This window comes from Hermetia illucens, chromosome 6, assembly GCF_905115235.1.
Source record: "Hermetia illucens chromosome 6, iHerIll2.2.curated.20191125, whole genome shotgun sequence".
Classification (NCBI taxonomy): Eukaryota; Metazoa; Arthropoda; class Insecta; order Diptera; family Stratiomyidae; genus Hermetia; species Hermetia illucens.
This window is the reverse complement of record NC_051854.1, coordinates 47,249,813-47,267,149: the sequence shown is the minus strand read 5'-3', so window position 1 is coordinate 47,267,149 and position 17,337 is coordinate 47,249,813. Positions and strand designations below refer to the sequence as shown.

General features: G+C 46.6%; 1 protein-coding gene across 2 annotated transcripts in view; it reads right to left on the bottom strand.

Annotated features, from left to right (window-relative positions):
* Positions 1-2,223: 2,223 nt before the first annotated feature.
* Positions 2,224-17,337, bottom strand: part of LOC119659346 (probable multidrug resistance-associated protein lethal(2)03659) — a 63,880-nt gene continuing 48,766 nt past the window's right edge. For both annotated transcript variants that reach the window (XM_038067392.1, XM_038067391.1), the window contains exons 5-11: positions 13,895-14,261; positions 13,418-13,835; positions 13,008-13,344; positions 12,113-12,943; positions 3,845-4,392; positions 2,587-3,788; positions 2,224-2,525 (exon numbers count right to left, since the gene is read on the bottom strand). In XM_038067392.1, the coding sequence (XP_037923320.1) occupies positions 2,487-2,525; positions 2,587-3,788; positions 3,845-4,392; positions 12,113-12,943; positions 13,008-13,344; positions 13,418-13,835; positions 13,895-14,261 (3,742 nt within the window). In that variant the 3' untranslated portion in view covers positions 2,224-2,486. The remainder of the gene's footprint in view (positions 2,526-2,586; positions 3,789-3,844; positions 4,393-12,112; positions 12,944-13,007; positions 13,345-13,417; positions 13,836-13,894; positions 14,262-17,337) is intronic.

The following is a 17,337-nucleotide window of genomic DNA, read 5'->3' as shown; positions in this document are numbered from 1 at the left end:
CGACCCAAGGCTTCTGTATTAGTGTGATGTCGGTGTCTTCCTCCAAGAGGAAGACAATTAGATTAGCCGAAGCGCACTTCGAGTGCTCCAGATTTATCTGCGTTACCCTCAGCATGATTTGCTTACGTGGGGGGTTTTTGAGTCCCCGTCGGATCGTCGATCCTCATCTCCTCCAACAGCTCGTTGGTGACGTCGATTGAATTTAGGTCGTCGTCCGGTTTTGCAGAGCGGAACACTTTTACCTAGTTGACCTTTTCCAGTGCCTCCAGGCGCTCTCCGTTTATTCGGAGCAGAAAAGGAATTATTTGACTCAATTAACTGGGTGGTCGAGCGAATTCAGTAATCGGGTTACCCATGATTTATCGATGTATATGCAATAAAGTAGAGTAAGTTATTGATGCCTGTGTCCGGATAGCTTCCGCACAAGGCTTTTGTGCGGAAGGTCGCGGTTCAAATCTCCTTGGTGGCGCTATTTTAGGTGGGGGGTAGGTCACTTTATAAAATTTCGATCAAGTACCGACTTTTTCCTAATACTTCGATAGTTAAGAGCGAGACAAAGATTCCGCAAACGGTCACTCGTCATATGATAACTCTACGACTTTGCGTGACTACACATTTCTATTTCAATGGGTCCGGTCTGATTGTGGATCTGACTTTTGTTATACCTTCACTGGTTCGCGATATGTCCTGGAGCGTCAGTGAACACCATAGCCACAATGAACATCAGGCAATAGTCTTTGACCTGAAGAGCAAGTCAGGCAATGGGAAACCTGCTCATCCAAGAATGAGGAGAGCAATTGACGAACAAACGTTCATTGATGTGCTGTTGGACCAGGACACTATGCCAGGCACACCCTCGGAACGTGCCGTCCATATCCCGGAATGTATCGCGGCTCTTCGATGCCGAAACATTATACTTACTTCGGTCGACGTGTCATCGGGGCAGGCGAACGGCTCAGAGAGCAATTTGTAGGATTGATCAGAAGGTGAAGCAGTGCACCTACAAAGCGGACTGCTTCAAGTTGTGTGCTGAGGTAGATATAGACCAATGGGGAAACGCCAACAGGGTTGTGATGAACTCCGCAAATTACATATCCAGATCTCCCACTGAAAATTGTTCAGGGTTTCTTTCCTTAGGAGAGCACGGCAGTTACAGTCTACAGACACCGTTAGGTGTGGCTGCAATATCTCTAGCAACGACGACAGAAGTACTGAAAATCTGCGGTAGGTTGGGAAACAAAAAAGCACCGGGTCTCGACAGCATTTCAAATAAAGTCCTTAAGCTGGCCGTTAAGTCGAGGCCAGACATATTCGAAGAGTTATTTGAAGCATGCTTGGCAGATGGAATCTTTCTGGAGACATGGAAAATGCAAAGGCTAGTGTTGTTGCCTAAATCTGGTAAGCTTTCTACAGACCTGTATGTCTATCGGACACCATGGAGCTTGCCGGAAAGATGCCGATCGACATTTTGGCTGATGAGATGACGGGCATCTATGATGGGCCCGATTCTTCCTCTGATCGGCACGTGAAAAACGTGAAAAAGGGAGAATTGTTAAGCAGGTGGCAGCAATGTTGGGAATGGGGGAAAAGGGTCGATAGATCCATAGATTGATTCCCAGGATCGAGGTTTGGACGCAGAGAAGGCATGGTGAGATAAACTGTGATATCACGCAGTTTCTCACGGGGCATGGGGGTTGCCGTAAGTACCTCTATAGGTTTGAACTGGACAGCTTACCCAACTATCTCACCTGCGACGGTATTCCGGATTACCCGGAGTATATTTTCTTCCATTGTCCTAGATTCGTAAAGGAAATGAAGAGTCTAGAGGAGACATTAGGAGGAACTGTAGCACTGGAAATTATAGTAAGTAGTGGTGGGTTAATGCATGCGTGCCAGGAGAACTGGAAAGTAGTGAACGACATGGTAGGACGGACTCAGTGCAAGTTGAGTGAGGCAGAGGATGCGTTTGCGAATGCAATCGATGGGCGAAGAGAGAGACTAGAGCCATGTCAACCCCGCAACGAATTACTTTGCGATAGTTCCGGGGGAAGAGGACAGGATTTAGGGGGTGGCTTTAGTGGGTAAAAATCGCACACGCTGGCACATGTGTACCAGTGTCTTTGGAAGATTTCCACCTAAGGAGAAAAAGGCAGATAGACACTGAATCGATTTAACAAGGTTTTGTTTCACTCGAAACCTTAAAAATAAAACAAGTCATTAAATGCCATCCTTATTGGGATGTTTCTTTTATTGATCCTGAGCAGCATATAATTGCTTCGCTCACTTGGTAATTACATCTAACAACAATCAATATCTTATAAAATCTAGTTTTACTACACTTAAGGATAAAATAATACTAAAGTTGGGCGGTGAGACCATCAAGTACATATTTCCATCCAAGTACACGTGAGGTCACAGACAGGAACGTTATGGTTTCCACTTGGCTTGAGTAACATAGAACCAGAAAATGGTGGAATAAAACGGATTTATTCCGGACTACAAATGTTAGTGCGCGACTCATATGCCTGCGAAAAAAAAAAATTAGGTTTCTGTTCACTGCAATCCTTAGAACACCTCAATACTTACGTCTTTTGCGACTTGCATCAAAGCCTTAAAAGTGGCTTCACCCGTCTCCTGGGCCATACTGTAGAAAATGTTGCTTTCATACTCTGGCTCCGTTAGGAGGAGATAGGGCGGACCATATTCAACAATGTGTCCAGCGTCCATCACTAGGACCTTGTCTGAGTCCATTATTGTGTTTAGCCTGTGAGCAATGGTGATCACTGTGCAGTCGGCGAATTCCTCCCTGATCGTCGTCTGTATCAGGTTGTCCGTCTGCGGATCAACATTCGCCGTGGCCTCGTCCAGGACTAAAATATTATTTTCTCGTAAAATCGCGCGTGCCAAGCAGACCAACTGTCTTTGTCCTACGCTGAAATTACTGCCACCTGCACTGACTTTTGTCTGTAAGCCAAGGGGTAGGTCTGATATGGCGCTTTTAAGTTTGACTTGTTCAAGTGCTAGCCAGATTTTTGGATCGGAGTATTCATCAAATGGATCTAGATTGTAACGTATTGTTCCGGAGAACAGAACCGGCTCCTGCGGAATAATCGAGATTTTCGAGCGAAGATCATGAAGACCCAAGTGCTTAATGTCCTTTCCGTCGATAACGATAGAGCCTTCATTATATGCCAAACGGAATAGGGCATTGATTATAGATGACTTTCCGGCCCCTGTTCTACCAACAATTCCAATTTTTTCTTTTGGCATAATTTCAAATTCGAGATTCTTCAGAACAACGTCTGATTTGGCATCAGGGAAGTATCGAAGTGAGAGTTTCTGGAACTTTATCTGTCCCTTTTGTGGCCAGTGTTTAGGTGGTTTATGTATATCAGCAGATTCCAATTCACCTTCTTTTTCGAGTGTGTCGTATTCAACGACACGTTCTACTGATGTCATTGTATTTTCCAGTTCTGCGGATTGTCGCATGCCCCATTGCACCATGCCCGTCATGTTCAAAGCCTGTGTTATGGCTAGTCCAACATTTCCCGCCTGTTCCTCGCCCAGGACAAAAAAGCTGAGAGTCACGATTGCAATGTAGATAACACAAATGCAATCTAGCCAAAATCCGAAAGCGCGATTAGTAGAGACGAACGTGAAAAATACGGAACTATGAAGATCCTGGTGATGATCGAACTCCTGACAGAGGATCGATTCTGCCTCGAATGCTCGAATCGTGGATAGTCCCATGAGTGATGCGGAAAGGTGAGAGAAAATGGGGGAGCGTGCTGAAAAGCAAAAAGAAATTAGAAATTTTGTGGCTAACCCGGACTGAAATACTTACTGACTCCTTCCATTCGCTTGACATCCCGCGAAGTTTTCAAATAGAAGCTCCTTAGGTAGTAAAAGAGAACTACCATCAACAGGCTTGGAATAATGAACCACGTATTCACTATTATTATGACAACCACAATACCAGCCAACGTTAGGAAGATTTGGATTACATCGAGAATAACAGTTGGAAGCAAGTCGTCGATATGTCCCACGTCCTTAGAGAAGCGGTTAAGGATCCTTCCTACCGGATTTGTGTTAAAGAAATACATCGTGGCCCGGGAAACACCGCGGTACATAGCATCGTGCAGTTTGCGTGAGGCTCTCATCGCCACATTGAACACAAGGAAGCCCCTGCTTAGTGTTACAATGATTGTTGCTATGACGAGGCTACTGAAAATGTAGATATCCACCATATCACGATTCTCGTAGGGTTCGACAGTAACCGTGTCGTTCGTAAGGTAGCTTGCATTGGTGGTCATTTCAGCATCAGTGGCATTTACGGAAATCGGTGTATCGGTGACGGTGATATTCATAGCAAACGCCGTTTGCTTGTTGACCCTGTAATTTATGGAGAATGGAAAATAATGAATATGTTGGTAGATATAAAAGTAAGCAAGGAATGTAACTCCTTAAAAATTTGGTCCTAAAATTGGATTTCAAATCAGGAAAGTATGGCTGCGTAGTGGATTTGTTTTGCCTTTGGAGACTCCGACAAACCAGACACTTGAATGCAGACTTTTGCCTACGTCGTCGGTGAAGTCCTTAATTTGTTTTTGACTTTATTGCAGGTAGTATATTCTACTTCGTTGGAATTTGGTGTGTTTTTCCAATGTTTGGATTTTTCTCTAAGTCAGTTAGTTTGGTTTAATGGTGGGAGCTGCAGCTTGAAGGACTCAGGCCTTTTTGTTAGTTCCACTGTATTCTACCCTTAAATGGGATTTCCAATGGTCTCCCGTCTCCGGCATCAACAATCATCTTTCAAAGAAAGAGGGTGTGCAGCTTCTTCGTTGAAGAAAACTGATCAACTTGCCGGCCACTTTGGGGAAGTGGGTTTCACGGCACGACTTAGCCAGCGGCGGAGACTGGTGTGAACGAAGGCTGGGAGCTTCTGATTAACAGAGTTGTCACTTTCCATTGGCTGTCCCCATAAAACAGCACGAAGAAAACATTGGTGCAGAACAACCTCAACTTTATTGCGGGTGTTGAGGTATCTGGCAGGTTCCAATTCAGACGCCTGAAACGCGTCTCACTGCTCCTCAGCCGATAACACCGCCTGCTATCCAGACTGTTGGTCTGCCTGCGGCCCAGCCTCCAACAGAGCAGCTGGACAGCGATGCAATTCCGAAAAATCTTTGATGCTCTCTCGCTCCCGCGCGCCCTCAATGCCGCAACCTCCTCTGCAGACTACGAAACAATCCCCGCTGTTGCTCTAAATCCTGTCACTTCATTCAATCGTACCAGCGGTCCCGGGTCCAAGGTGGCCTCCTCATCAAAAGAGTTGCTTCTTTGCAGACTTGCGTTCACCACTTCTATGGACGAGGTCACTCACCTGCTTTGCCGATCAATCTAACTAATTTTGTGTTCACTGTCCGTCTGTTTTATTAAAATGTCAGGAGTTTAAGAACCAAGCTGGGTGCCTTCAATCTATCCGTGCTGTCTCAGTAACATCATGTAATTTGTATTTCTGAAACCTAGCTTGATGACAATATACTGGACTCTGAGCTCCCCGAAGGGTATATCATTTTTCGCTGCGACAGGGTCTGCGATGTGTCGTGTAAGTCCACCGGTGGTGGAGTCCTAATTGAAATTAAGGATCAAATACGAGTCGAACTCGTCTTTTCCTTCTTTGGCTTACCATATGATTGTGTTGCCCTACGTATGTCCTGGCCTTACTCTCTCTCGTTTATTGTATCTTGTATCTACGTCCCTTGTGCTAGCTCTTTCCAGCTGTATGAAGAATTGTTAGACAGCTTGTTGGATCTCCTTACTGTTAAATTCCCTTCCCTCCATTTCTTCCTCTGCGGAGATTTTTAACCTCCCCATGCTCAATTGGCCTAGACGTCCTAGCCTCCCAATTCCTTATAATCTCTTCCGCTCTTCCCTTCTACTCTTTTCATTTATGAACACTTCTTCTGCCATATTCGTTTTAGGAATGATGGGGTCCTAAGTCCGCATCAACTTAATGCTGGACCGGACCAAATGGGAAGCAACTTACTCCCTCTTTCCTGGTCCATATAAAGGAGCATATGCGAATTATATAAAGGAGCACGCAACATCTGCGAGCCGCTACGGTCACGCTGCTCCCAGGGCAGAGGTGAGGCAGCGTCTGACGATTTGCCTCTGCCCTGGTAAGAAACCGTAAAGCCGCCATCGCTTCACTTTTTTGAGACTTCTTCTGCCCTAAATTTTAACATCTCCAAAAACTCTCGATCTCTTCCTTTCGAACTTCCCTGAGCACCACCTCTCTCTATTTCCTCACTACCCCCAACTGGAATTTGAACGTGGCGCCGCAGCTCAACGAACCAGAAGAATGCGAGTCAGGATATACTGACGTCTTCTACACAGATGGCTCAAAGACAGAAAATGGTTCCGGAGCAGGAGTCTACCTCTCGAATAAAAAGTAGAAGTGGGCTTTTTCTTTGGGACAATACACAACGGTCTTTCAAGCTGAAGTGTGTACAATCCTAAGGGCGGCAACCTGGACGATTGACGAGCGGTTGAAGGGCAGGCGCATTGCAATTTGTAGTGATAGTCAAGCTGCATTGAGGGCTTTGAGTGGTACTTTGATCAATTCAAAAATCATTCAGGAATGTAGAAACAGATTGAATTCTGTTTCTAGATTCAATACGGTGGATTTACTCTGGGTACCTGGTCATTGTGGTGAAGAAGGAAATTAATTCTCGGATGCGTTAGCAAAAGAAACTTCAAAGTTCCCCATGCCCGGCCCGGAACCAACAATTAGGGTGTCAGTAGCAATGGCTGATACTGCTATCAAGAACTGGAAGCAAGCTTCCCATAATGACAGGTGGCGAAGCCTTAATGCTGCTAGACACACCAAACTTTTCCTGTCAGAACCAAACAACCATACTGCAAAGTTTATCCTGTCGAAAAGCAGGCAAATTGCGGGCATTCTGACTGGTCACACTAGCTGGGCATATGTTCAAAATAGGAATTATCCAAGATGATGCGTGTCATTGCATTACTGGTTACGCCGTGCAGTGGAATTCACTCTCACAATATGGCCGACGGATGGGTCGCTGCAAGGGTGCTTGGCGCAGGACAGTAGAGAAGGACTGCAGGGATTTCAGGAAATCGAGGGAGGAGTTGAAGGGGATTTCAAGTAACCGCGAACGATAGCGGGTAAGTGTGGTTAATGCGCTAAACCCCTTCAAAAGGTAAATCACAACCATGTTATTTTACTTGAATATGGCCGGAGAGAACGTCGATTGAAGCAATCGGTAATCCGTTCTTTTCTAATACACTTAATATACCCCTTCAGGGGCCATCAGCGACCTTTAACGGGTGGCTTACGATACGGGGTGTGACGTCCCCGAAGTGCCCGAGTAAGTGGTTTTGAACCCCTAGCTAGCAGTATACCTGCGTCCTAGGTAGAAGTTTCGAGAAAGCTTCTCGGTAAAGAGCGAAGCACGAATGGTCGGTACACGTCAGGACATACTGGGAGCCTCCGGAGCCGTCGACCGCTCTCTGTCGACGTCGATGGGGTGATGTGAGCCTAGCTCTGCTAAGGTAGTAGTTGTGACGTATATTAGAAGCCAGCTCCTTCGGGACCCTGGTCGGGTAGTGTGCATTGAACCGGTGTTAGTAGACTGCTCCGAGCGAGCGCTGATCCGTCCGTGAATTCCGGGATCATCTAAGCGTAGGTCAGGCCTCAAGGAACTGGGGTAGGGTTTGTATCCCCGAGGGTATATCCATTCCTGACTATTGCGACCCGCTCCTTTGCACACGATCCTCTGGTGAGTTTTCCATGGAGAATACAGATAAATTAATGAAAAAAATCGACGAAATAGGCAAGAAGACATAACTGACTTCGTTTGTGCGCAGCACGAAAATACGTAGTTCACCGTAGCGATCAACGAAAGAGGCAGCGAGGGCTGACATACCCGCATGTGGGGGCGTCCAAATAAAGAGGAACCCGTATCAAGTGGCGCGACTGACGGTGCGGAGATGGCAACTCCAATACCTTGTAGTGCCCTTGTTCCGAAAAAAAGCCCAGTCAGAATCGCTAGTCCTGAGCAGATGGCTTTGGACACAAACCAAGTGCAAGTGCAGCCGACCATCCTAATCAGGAAATGCGCAGCAGTGGTGAAGCCTATGCTGTCGGCAAAGTTCCTCCAGAGGAACGTCAGCAAAGGCGTCAAAAACGAATTAATGGAACTGGAAGAACTATTGGACCGCATCTCCTTCTATTGGACAGCGGAAACAGCCGCACTCCCCGCTGAGAACGCTGCTTGCGTCAAAAGGACGGCAGATAGCCCACTTCAAAGTGAACTGGGGAAAAAACGGAAAGAGGACGATGTGCCTGAAGGAGACTTTATCGAAGTAGTTTCCAGGGTCCAAAAAAAGAAGACGAAGAAGGAAAAAAGGAAACAACTGACTACGCTGCCAGAGCCCCGTCTGTCGAAAAGACAAGGAGACCACAAACCAAAAGTCAGTAACAGAAAAGACTAGAACGTCTGCTCTGCTCATTAAGCCGACGGAAGGCAAGATATTTACGGAAGTCCCTAGTGAAATCCGCTACAGGATGAAACCCGAGGACAACGGAGCGGAGATGTCTTCCATACGGAAACCGAGAGGTGGCGGAGTCTTCGTCGAACTGGGCCCGAAGACGACTAGCAAGAGTACGTTCTGCGAAGCGTGCAAGGGGTTATTGGGGGAGAAGGCTCTTGTTGCCAGCCTAGAGCCCATGTGCTCTCTAGGAATCCGGGATTTTGACTGCCTCACAGAAAAGGTCGAACTGGGAAAGGCGATAAAGAGTGAATGTCCAGAAGTAACCAATGCACGGATAGGTATCACCTCTTTAAATGTTCGAGGCCAAAAACTCGCCGTGGTCCCTGACCTTGCATATTGGTCGGGAAAACTCCTTAGCAGCGGGAAAATCAAAATTGGATGGGTAGTATGCAGGGTGCGAATGCGGATAGTCCCCACCAAGTGCTGCAGGTGTCTGGACTATGGACACACGTCAGCAGCTTGCAAGGGTCCGGACAGGAGGTCAGCATGCCGGGGGTTCGGGACAATGTTCGACTTCTTGTTCTTGCCGAAGGTCGAAGGAACGGGTTTGCCTGGATCTGGTGTTGAGGGGTAACGTTTTTTAGCGTTTACCTGACGCCGAATGAGACGATTCCGGATTTTCGGCACCGGTTTGATGCTCTGGAGGACGCCGTTTCGAGCAGGGAGGGGTGAATCCTAGCAGGCGGTGATTTTAGTGCCAGGGCCCTTGAATGGGGCGTGCCTCAGTCAGACTCCAAAGGGAGACGGATTCAGGAAACGCTAACGTTTCAGCGCCCAGGCTGTGAAGGAAGCATCCATGACATCACTTTTGCGTCAGAATCTCTGGTACCATCGGTGGATGGGTGGCGAGTCCTAGAAAACTCCTCGGCCAGTGATCACCAGTACATCGCGTTCGAAGTGACTGAGGTTACTTGCCGGTGAGCACTAACGCGATGCTCCCCTTGCCTGTGAAATGTCGCGAAGGTGAATATCGGGAAGTTCGTCGAAACTCTTTGAGCAGGCAGAGCCGCGCTGGAGGGCGCTCCCGGGGGGTGCTAGCGTTGCAGCTGACACCGTCATAAATTCAATCATGAACCTGATAACGACAGCGTGTGAGGCTTTTATGGCCTGGAGGGACCCCATCCGCGAGAAGCCTTCTATGTACTGGTGGACGGCAGAAATTGTCAACTTACATAGGGAGAGTCATAAGCTCCGCTGTTTGGCACAACATTTGCACACCAACCAGAAGGCATGCGCCATAAAGGCACAGTGTAGATCAGCAAAAAGGAGACTCCGCAGCGCTATAAATAAAAGCAAAGCTCGTGGCTGGCAGAACCTGGCCAACGAGATGAGTCAGGATTCGTGGGGACTTGGCTTACAGCTTGACAAGCTTATGATTGTCACCCGATCAGGAGGACTCAGCCTTGCATGCTAAGTACCGACCAGATGGCCCGCATTGTATAAGTATTGTTCCCCAGACATCCTGTACGAGTTGATGTCAATAACGCGGAAGCCCCCTTTTCACAATGAGAGAGCTCGAAGAAGCGGTTCTCACTATCAAAAACAAGAAGGCGGCAGGTCCTGATGGCATCCCAGCGGAAGTTTACAAACTGGTGTTCCGCTAACGGTCAGACTTGCTGCTTGACGTGTTCAACGCTTGTTTGAAGGAAGGCATTTTTCCTTGTCGCTGGAAAGTGGTCAATCTCGCGCTGATCAGCAAGGGTAAAGGAGACCCAGAGCTCCCGGCTGCATACCGACTGCTGTGTATGCTTGACACGCCGGGAAAGGGCTCGAGAAGCTCATCAGGAATGGACTCGCTGAAGCGACCCGCGCTGCCGGGAGCCTTATCCCCAAGGCAGTTCGGGTTCAGAACAGGGAGACCCATAGTGGATGCTATCATGGAAGTGGAAGATGCGGTTCATCGAGACGAGGCACACAGCCGCCGATCTCGACGGATAGTGCTCCTCATAATGCTTGATGTGAGAAATGCATTCAATTCCGTAAGATGGGCAGATATGCCAGGCACATTAGAAAATTCATTCCACGTGCCAAGCTATCTCTTGCGGATATTGAGGGATTATCTTAAACTCTACTCTATGAGACGCTAGAGGGCCAGAGGCCAGAGGATGGAAATCACGTTGGGAGTAGCACAGGGATCCATCCTAGCGCCGGTCCTCTGCAGCGCTTCCTACGAGAGCCTGCTGAGACTCGATATGCCTGAAGAGTTTCGCCTGGTCGGTTATGTAGACGACGTTGCGGCACTTGTTGCCGGACGCACTGCTGCATGCAATGAGTAAGCGAATGGATGACTGCTCACAGTCTCAGCTTTACGCTGGAAAAAACCGAAGAAGGAGAATCCAGACAAAAAATCAGCAGAGGCGGGGAGCTTTGCGAGTGGCGTCTGCTTATCGCACTGTCCCCGAACCGCTGGTGATGGTGATCGCGGGAGTGATCCCCGTTGCCCTCCTTGTCAAGGAGCGCAAAGCTATCTTCCGCCGTAAGGGCGAGAACTTAAGAGAGGTGGTTGCCCGTGAAGGACGTCGACGCACCCTTAACGAGTGACAACTCTTTTGGCAAAATGAGCCAAGGGGTAGATGGACTGCGCAGCTCATCGACAATTTAGACCCGTGGCTGAACCGAACGCACGCTGAGATTGATTACTTCCTTACCCTACTTCTAAGCGAGCATGGAGGTTTTCAGTCTTACCTGCACAGGATTGGGAAGGCGCAATCTCCTGATTGTGTGTTCTGCAATGGAGTGGCGGACGACGCTGAACACGCCTTTTTCTCTTGTGAAACCTGGGACGGCTTTCGTCAGTAGCTTTATTTCAGATAAAGGGAAGCTCTCTCCAGGCAACATTATCAAAAAGATGCTAAAGAGCGCTGGCAGCTGGAATCGTGTTGCGCATTATGTTCGGGCTCTTCTTAGAAGAAGATTAAACCCGACCGGCGTAGGGACCGGATGGTAAGGGGCTCCCTGAACTAACAACTCCCTTCCTATCCTCCCCTCCCGTTGGTGAAGGGGACTCCCTGACTTGAAGGCTCCAAAAGCCGGGAGAGCGGGAGGCCTAGCCCGAAGTAATGTGGCATACGGTTCCAGGCTAGTTCTCTGATGACAGGGAGGTGTTTAGTTATGATAGTAGTCCGACAGCGTATTGTTGCGGGAGTCCAACACTCTCTGCGTAAATGCATTCACCTACCCTACTCCCAAAAAAAAAGATATATACATAGTACTTCGGTTTATCACTGCAAGTACACTATTACTCGAATTTTTGGCGAATCGTCGAAGAACTACTTGAACTGCGCAAGAAAGCAAGTCCTTCTTGCAAAATGTGTGTAGATGCTTTGGAGGACTTAGAGAAATTTGTTCTACTGACCAATTTTTAGCGTGGAGGTAAGAGCTGCTTGTATATAAATAAGACAGATATAAGGCTTTGTTTTACACAAAACTTTGATAACAATAGGGGCAGGAGTCGAAATATATATTCCCAGAATAACAATAGAATAGGCGTTCCTAAAATCAGTAATGAAAATTAAATAATTTTACTTACCAGTAAGACAAGAAAAAGTCACAGCCTGATCCCAAAATCTGTGCACAAATGCAAAATGAGGTCGCAATAAGCAAAAGGAAAACTCCACCTCCTGATCGAAAGTATTTCACATATAATTCGAAACCGATTGCTCCTCGTTTTTGTATCTCTTTGACTTGCATTTGGGTGTCTGCGCATTTTTCACTTTTTACTGTCTCCACTGATGTTTCACTATTCCGACGACTTTGGATTTCTCCAGGTTTATCATAAATTTCAAAGCTGACTTCCAGTTGTTCTTCCTCTTCTTGATTATCCAGTAACAAATCTGAGAAATCTGATTCTTGTTCCTTCAAATCCGTGTATTTTCCGATCGCTAATATCTTTCCATGATCAATGATGATGATTTTGTCCGCCTGTTTTAAATATTGCAGCTGATGCGTGGCAAGAATCACAATATGATCCTTCAAGTAATTCCTCATGCATTGCTCAAATAGATGCTTCCCAACATGTGTATCGACAGCACTTAAAGGATCATCGAAAAGATAGATGGAAGCTTTCCGATAAACTGCTCTGGCCAAATTGACTCGAGCTTTTTGACCTCCAGATAGGGACTGGCCACGGTCTCCGACTATCGTTTTGTCCCCGAATGGCAGCAAGTCGAAGTCTCTTTCCAAGGCGCATTGCCTGATAACCTCCCTGTATCGTTTCCTATCCATAAGTTGTCCGAATAAAATATTCTGCTGAACAGTTCCACCAAAAAGCCAGGGATCCTGTGATGCGTAGGATACCTGTCCGCTCATTTCAATCGATCCTGATTCAGTGGGTAGTTCACCTAGTATCGCCTGAATAAGACTTCAGAGGAAAGAAAATAGAAACCTTTAGCGATATTTAGATTATCCTGGAAGATCATAATTACCTGGATTTCCCGGCTCCCACCGGACCAATTACCGCCACCAATTCGCCTGGCTTTGCGGTGAAACTCACATCATCAAGAGTATAATCTGTTAATCCTGGATTCCACTTAGCCTTCACACGCAACAATTCCAAAAAGGGTTCGGCTGGTTCCTTTTCGCAGTTATTTAATAATTCTTTGTCGTTCATTATATCCTTATTCGTAACGGAAAGTTGAACAGGTATTTCTCCGTTTGAAGTAAGCTGCGCATCCACAGGATGTTTTACTTTTGCCTCCTCGTAAGTCAAAAACCGCTGAATCCTTTTAAATGAAACTAGGGTTTCGGCTAACTGCGAAATTGCTGAAAATGTTAAATGTGTTAGTCGGGGCTCAAAAATACAATACTGGATGGTTATAATATTGGCGTAACTTACCTCTTGGGAAATGCACAGTCATTGACTGTCTTAATATATTATAATAGGCGGTGACCACGAATGCCTTTTCGGCAGTTAGGATCATGCCCAAAAGAACGTACATTGTAAGACTAATGAACACTGAGAACCGGGTAACGAATACGGTGAAGGACAACATAATGGCGCGAATATAGGACGCATAGCGAATCATATTCACTTCTCGTTTCCTTGCAGAAGTCACTAGCTTCCCAAATGGTTTCTCCCAAGCATACATCTTTATCACTTGGATTCCCTGTATGATTTCATTCATGAGTCGTATCCGTTCGTCACTTCGAATGGCTGTTTTCGCTCGAAACGTTGAGATCTTTTTGCCAATATAGGCTTGAAAGGGGATGAAGACTATGAGAAAGCCTACACCCGCAAAAGCGGCGATTCCTATCTGTAAGGATACACATGATTAGTCAAAAAGCAAACGAGTCATCCAGTAACCTTACTTACATGCTGATATATGATGAATACCACCAGTGCGATCTCTAAAGGACCTACCCATAACTGGTGCATTCCAATTAAGGCACTGTCGAATTTGCCTACGTCGTTTGACAGTAAATTTACAATTTGTCCAGCCGTCGTGTTTCCCAATGCGGTTTGACTTAGTCTTAACGCTTTTCTGTAGATAATGCTGATCAGGGATATGCGAATTTTCATTCCACAGTGAAATTGTCCAAGCATAAAAGCATGCTGAGTGAGGACATTTAGGGCACTGCATAAAATTACGCCACCCGCATACCAATAAGCTTCTGAAATGTTTCCATCGGGTTGCATGTAGTAAATAACAAGTCCGCCGACAAAAAGTGGTTGGGTAACTCTGTAAAGAAAAAGAGAATCCTTTATAATTAACTGCAAAATGAAAAAGTGAATCTGATTATGGAAAGGATAATAATTCCAAAGTGGTGTCACTAATGTTGTGAAAACAGACGCATGGGTTCAAGGGAGACAACTTTGTAGAGCTGGACAGGGCATTCTTCAACTCTGGGAGCTTAGATAGGTGAGGGTTAAACTATTATTTAAACTTACTACGAAATCATTCACAATACAGGGAGTGTCTTTACTACCGTTTAGCTGAAGTAACTTTTTTGGGATCCTACAACTTGGTTAAAAAATCTTAAAAAAAAACTTGGTTTAAACATCTTAAAAAAATACGTTCACCCTTTCACTCCTTGATGGAGTCTGGCATGCCAACCATACTTACGCGCCACCGTTCGCGGTTACCTGCCCTTCAGCACCCCCACGACTTTCCGAGACACTCACACTCCACCCCTACTGTTCTGCAGCAAGTGTCTTTGGGGCGACCCATTCGTCGCCCATCTTGGAAGAGTGGATTCCATTGCATGGCGTAGCCAGCAATGCAATTGTCGCCCCTCCTTAATGTGGGACCCATTCATTGCAACTTCCGTCTTCCGATCACAGTGCGTACGAGTACCAGGTCGGTGCGCCGACCAAGTTCTTCATTTCAGATAGTGCCAGACAAGCGTACTCCGATGATACGACCCAGACAGTATTGACGAAAGCTTGGAGGCTTTGAGTAACAGTATAGCAACACAGAAAGAACACTAATAGAGAACAGTCTCAACTTGATCTTAGTGTTGAGATAACTGCACTTCCAGGTTTTGGACAGGGCAGCGAAAGCGGATCTAACGCTGTTAATGCATCGGGTGATATCCAGTTCCATACCACCGTCCGCAGGAACCACGCTTCCTAGATTTCCAAATTGATCGATACCTTCGATGATCTGGCCATTGCTGCAGATAGAGAGAGTGCGATGATTCGTCATACTGAGAACCTTGTGTTTGTTGGTGTTTATTTTCAGTCCAACTCTACATGCCTCTCTTTCCAAATCCAGAGCTGTTTAGCCAATGTCCATGACCCGGTGAGAAAGCAAACACATGGCATCAGCGTATTCAAGGTATTCAAGAAAAGACGTCATCGTTCATTGGATTCCTCCACGTCCTTCAGGCAAGTCAGCATGAAGAATGTCACCGATAACAAGAAGAAACAATTTCCGTAACAGGATGCAATATAGGCGGATTCCGCTTTCGACCTCATGGTTTTCCGTGACTTTACCTCGATGCAGCACATTACATTTTGCGCCATTATATGCCACTCTTATAATAGCTATTAGTTTCTGCGGAATGTCCCTCGCACGTATAGCACTTCAGATACACTCTCTGCCCACGCTGTTGGAAGCTTTCTCGAAATTGATGAAGAGCAGATACAGCGAAGATCAAAACGCTGCGCACTGTTCCAAAATGATCCATCATGATTTGGTCAATACAGGAGGATCCGGAGTGGAAACTGGCCTGCTCTCTATCGATCAAGCTTTCAAGATGTTCTTTGATGCATTCCAGGATTACTTTGGCCATTATCTGTGCGATGGCAAGCAGCACGCAGATACCCCTCCAATTGTTATACTCAAAGCAGGTCGTCTTCTTTGAGATCTTGACAATCATCTCCTTCTGTCACTCTCTGGGAAAGGTCTCGGATTCTCATCATTTACGTACGGGTGAAAGCAGCAGACCTTAAGTAACTGTAGGTGTAGCGATAAATAACTCTGCGGGGAGACCGTCAAGCCCAGCGTCTTTACTCTGTTTCAGTGTATTCATGGCCGAAATGTTTTCTCCTCTGCTGGAAAAGTGAATATCCACATGTTACAGTGACCAGTCATTTCATCCACAAGGGGGGGGGGACTTTACCGGAAATAATACGGTTAAGAACCATGGTTAAGTGTTCTTTCCACCTCTTCAATTGTTCATCATCGTGGATGAGAAGTTGACCGTTGACGTCTTTTACAAGACCATCGAGGGATTTGCGACCACATGCAAAGTCTTGTGTGATGCAGTATACAGTTCTGAAACCCTTGCGATCAGCGTCATCTTCCGTTCCCCTGACTAGCGCAAAAGCAAATTACTTCTTGTCACGACATCTCGGGATTTCGTTCGGGAGTTAGAGTGCATCATGGTCGCTATCATTCGGAGCGGTCAATTGAGCCTTCAACCCCTTCCGCTTCCCGATCCGCTTCCACAATTCCGTAATCAGGCAGATTTTATGACGCCCTTCCAGGATGTAGCCGACGAGAAAAGAACATTTTTGATGGCGGTCCAATGCTCATCGATATTTTCAAGGGTTGTAAAAACCATCGATGTTGTACTAAGGGAGTCGCAGTTCTCCAAGTGGCGGACGCAATACGCAAGCGAACGTAACTGATCGTCGGATGGTGATCCTTTTCGAGGCCGATGTAAGCGTCTACCTTGTTACGCAAATCCAACTCCTAAATCTACTGCTGATCGCGAAGCAGTCGATCTAATTGCTCGTACGGCGTCGGTCAGGTGAAACCCAACTGACCTTACGGCAAGCTCTGTGCTCGAACAATGTGCCACCAATGACGAGGCGGTGGAAATGGGAGAAATCCCACTTCCCACCATTACCGTTGTGGTCGCCAAGACTGTGTTTTCCCATCATATGTCCAAGCAAGGTGTTTTCAGACTCCACCTTGGCATTTAGATTAGCCATCACGATCACAATGTCACGGTTAGGAAGCCTGATCTAAATTGTGTTTTATTGGTCGTAGAAAGCATCCTTCTCCACTATATCGGAAGTCTCCGTTGGTGCGTAGCATTGTACAATTTTGCTGCTCCTTCACCTGGACTCGAATATCGTAATTACAAGTCTGTGAGAAACCGGCTCCCAGGTCAAGAGAGCGCGCCTTGCGGTAGACGTCAGAAGCAAGCCGAGGCCGGATTCGCATCAGCTACTACTTGGCTTTCCAGAGTACAAAGGCACATTGCCGCAAGAGGGAGCATCCATCAATTTTACTACGCTTAGGCCCAACATTTCCAGCTTATATCGTTTGAATTCAAGTTGGAGAAAGCGAGCTATCAGAGAAC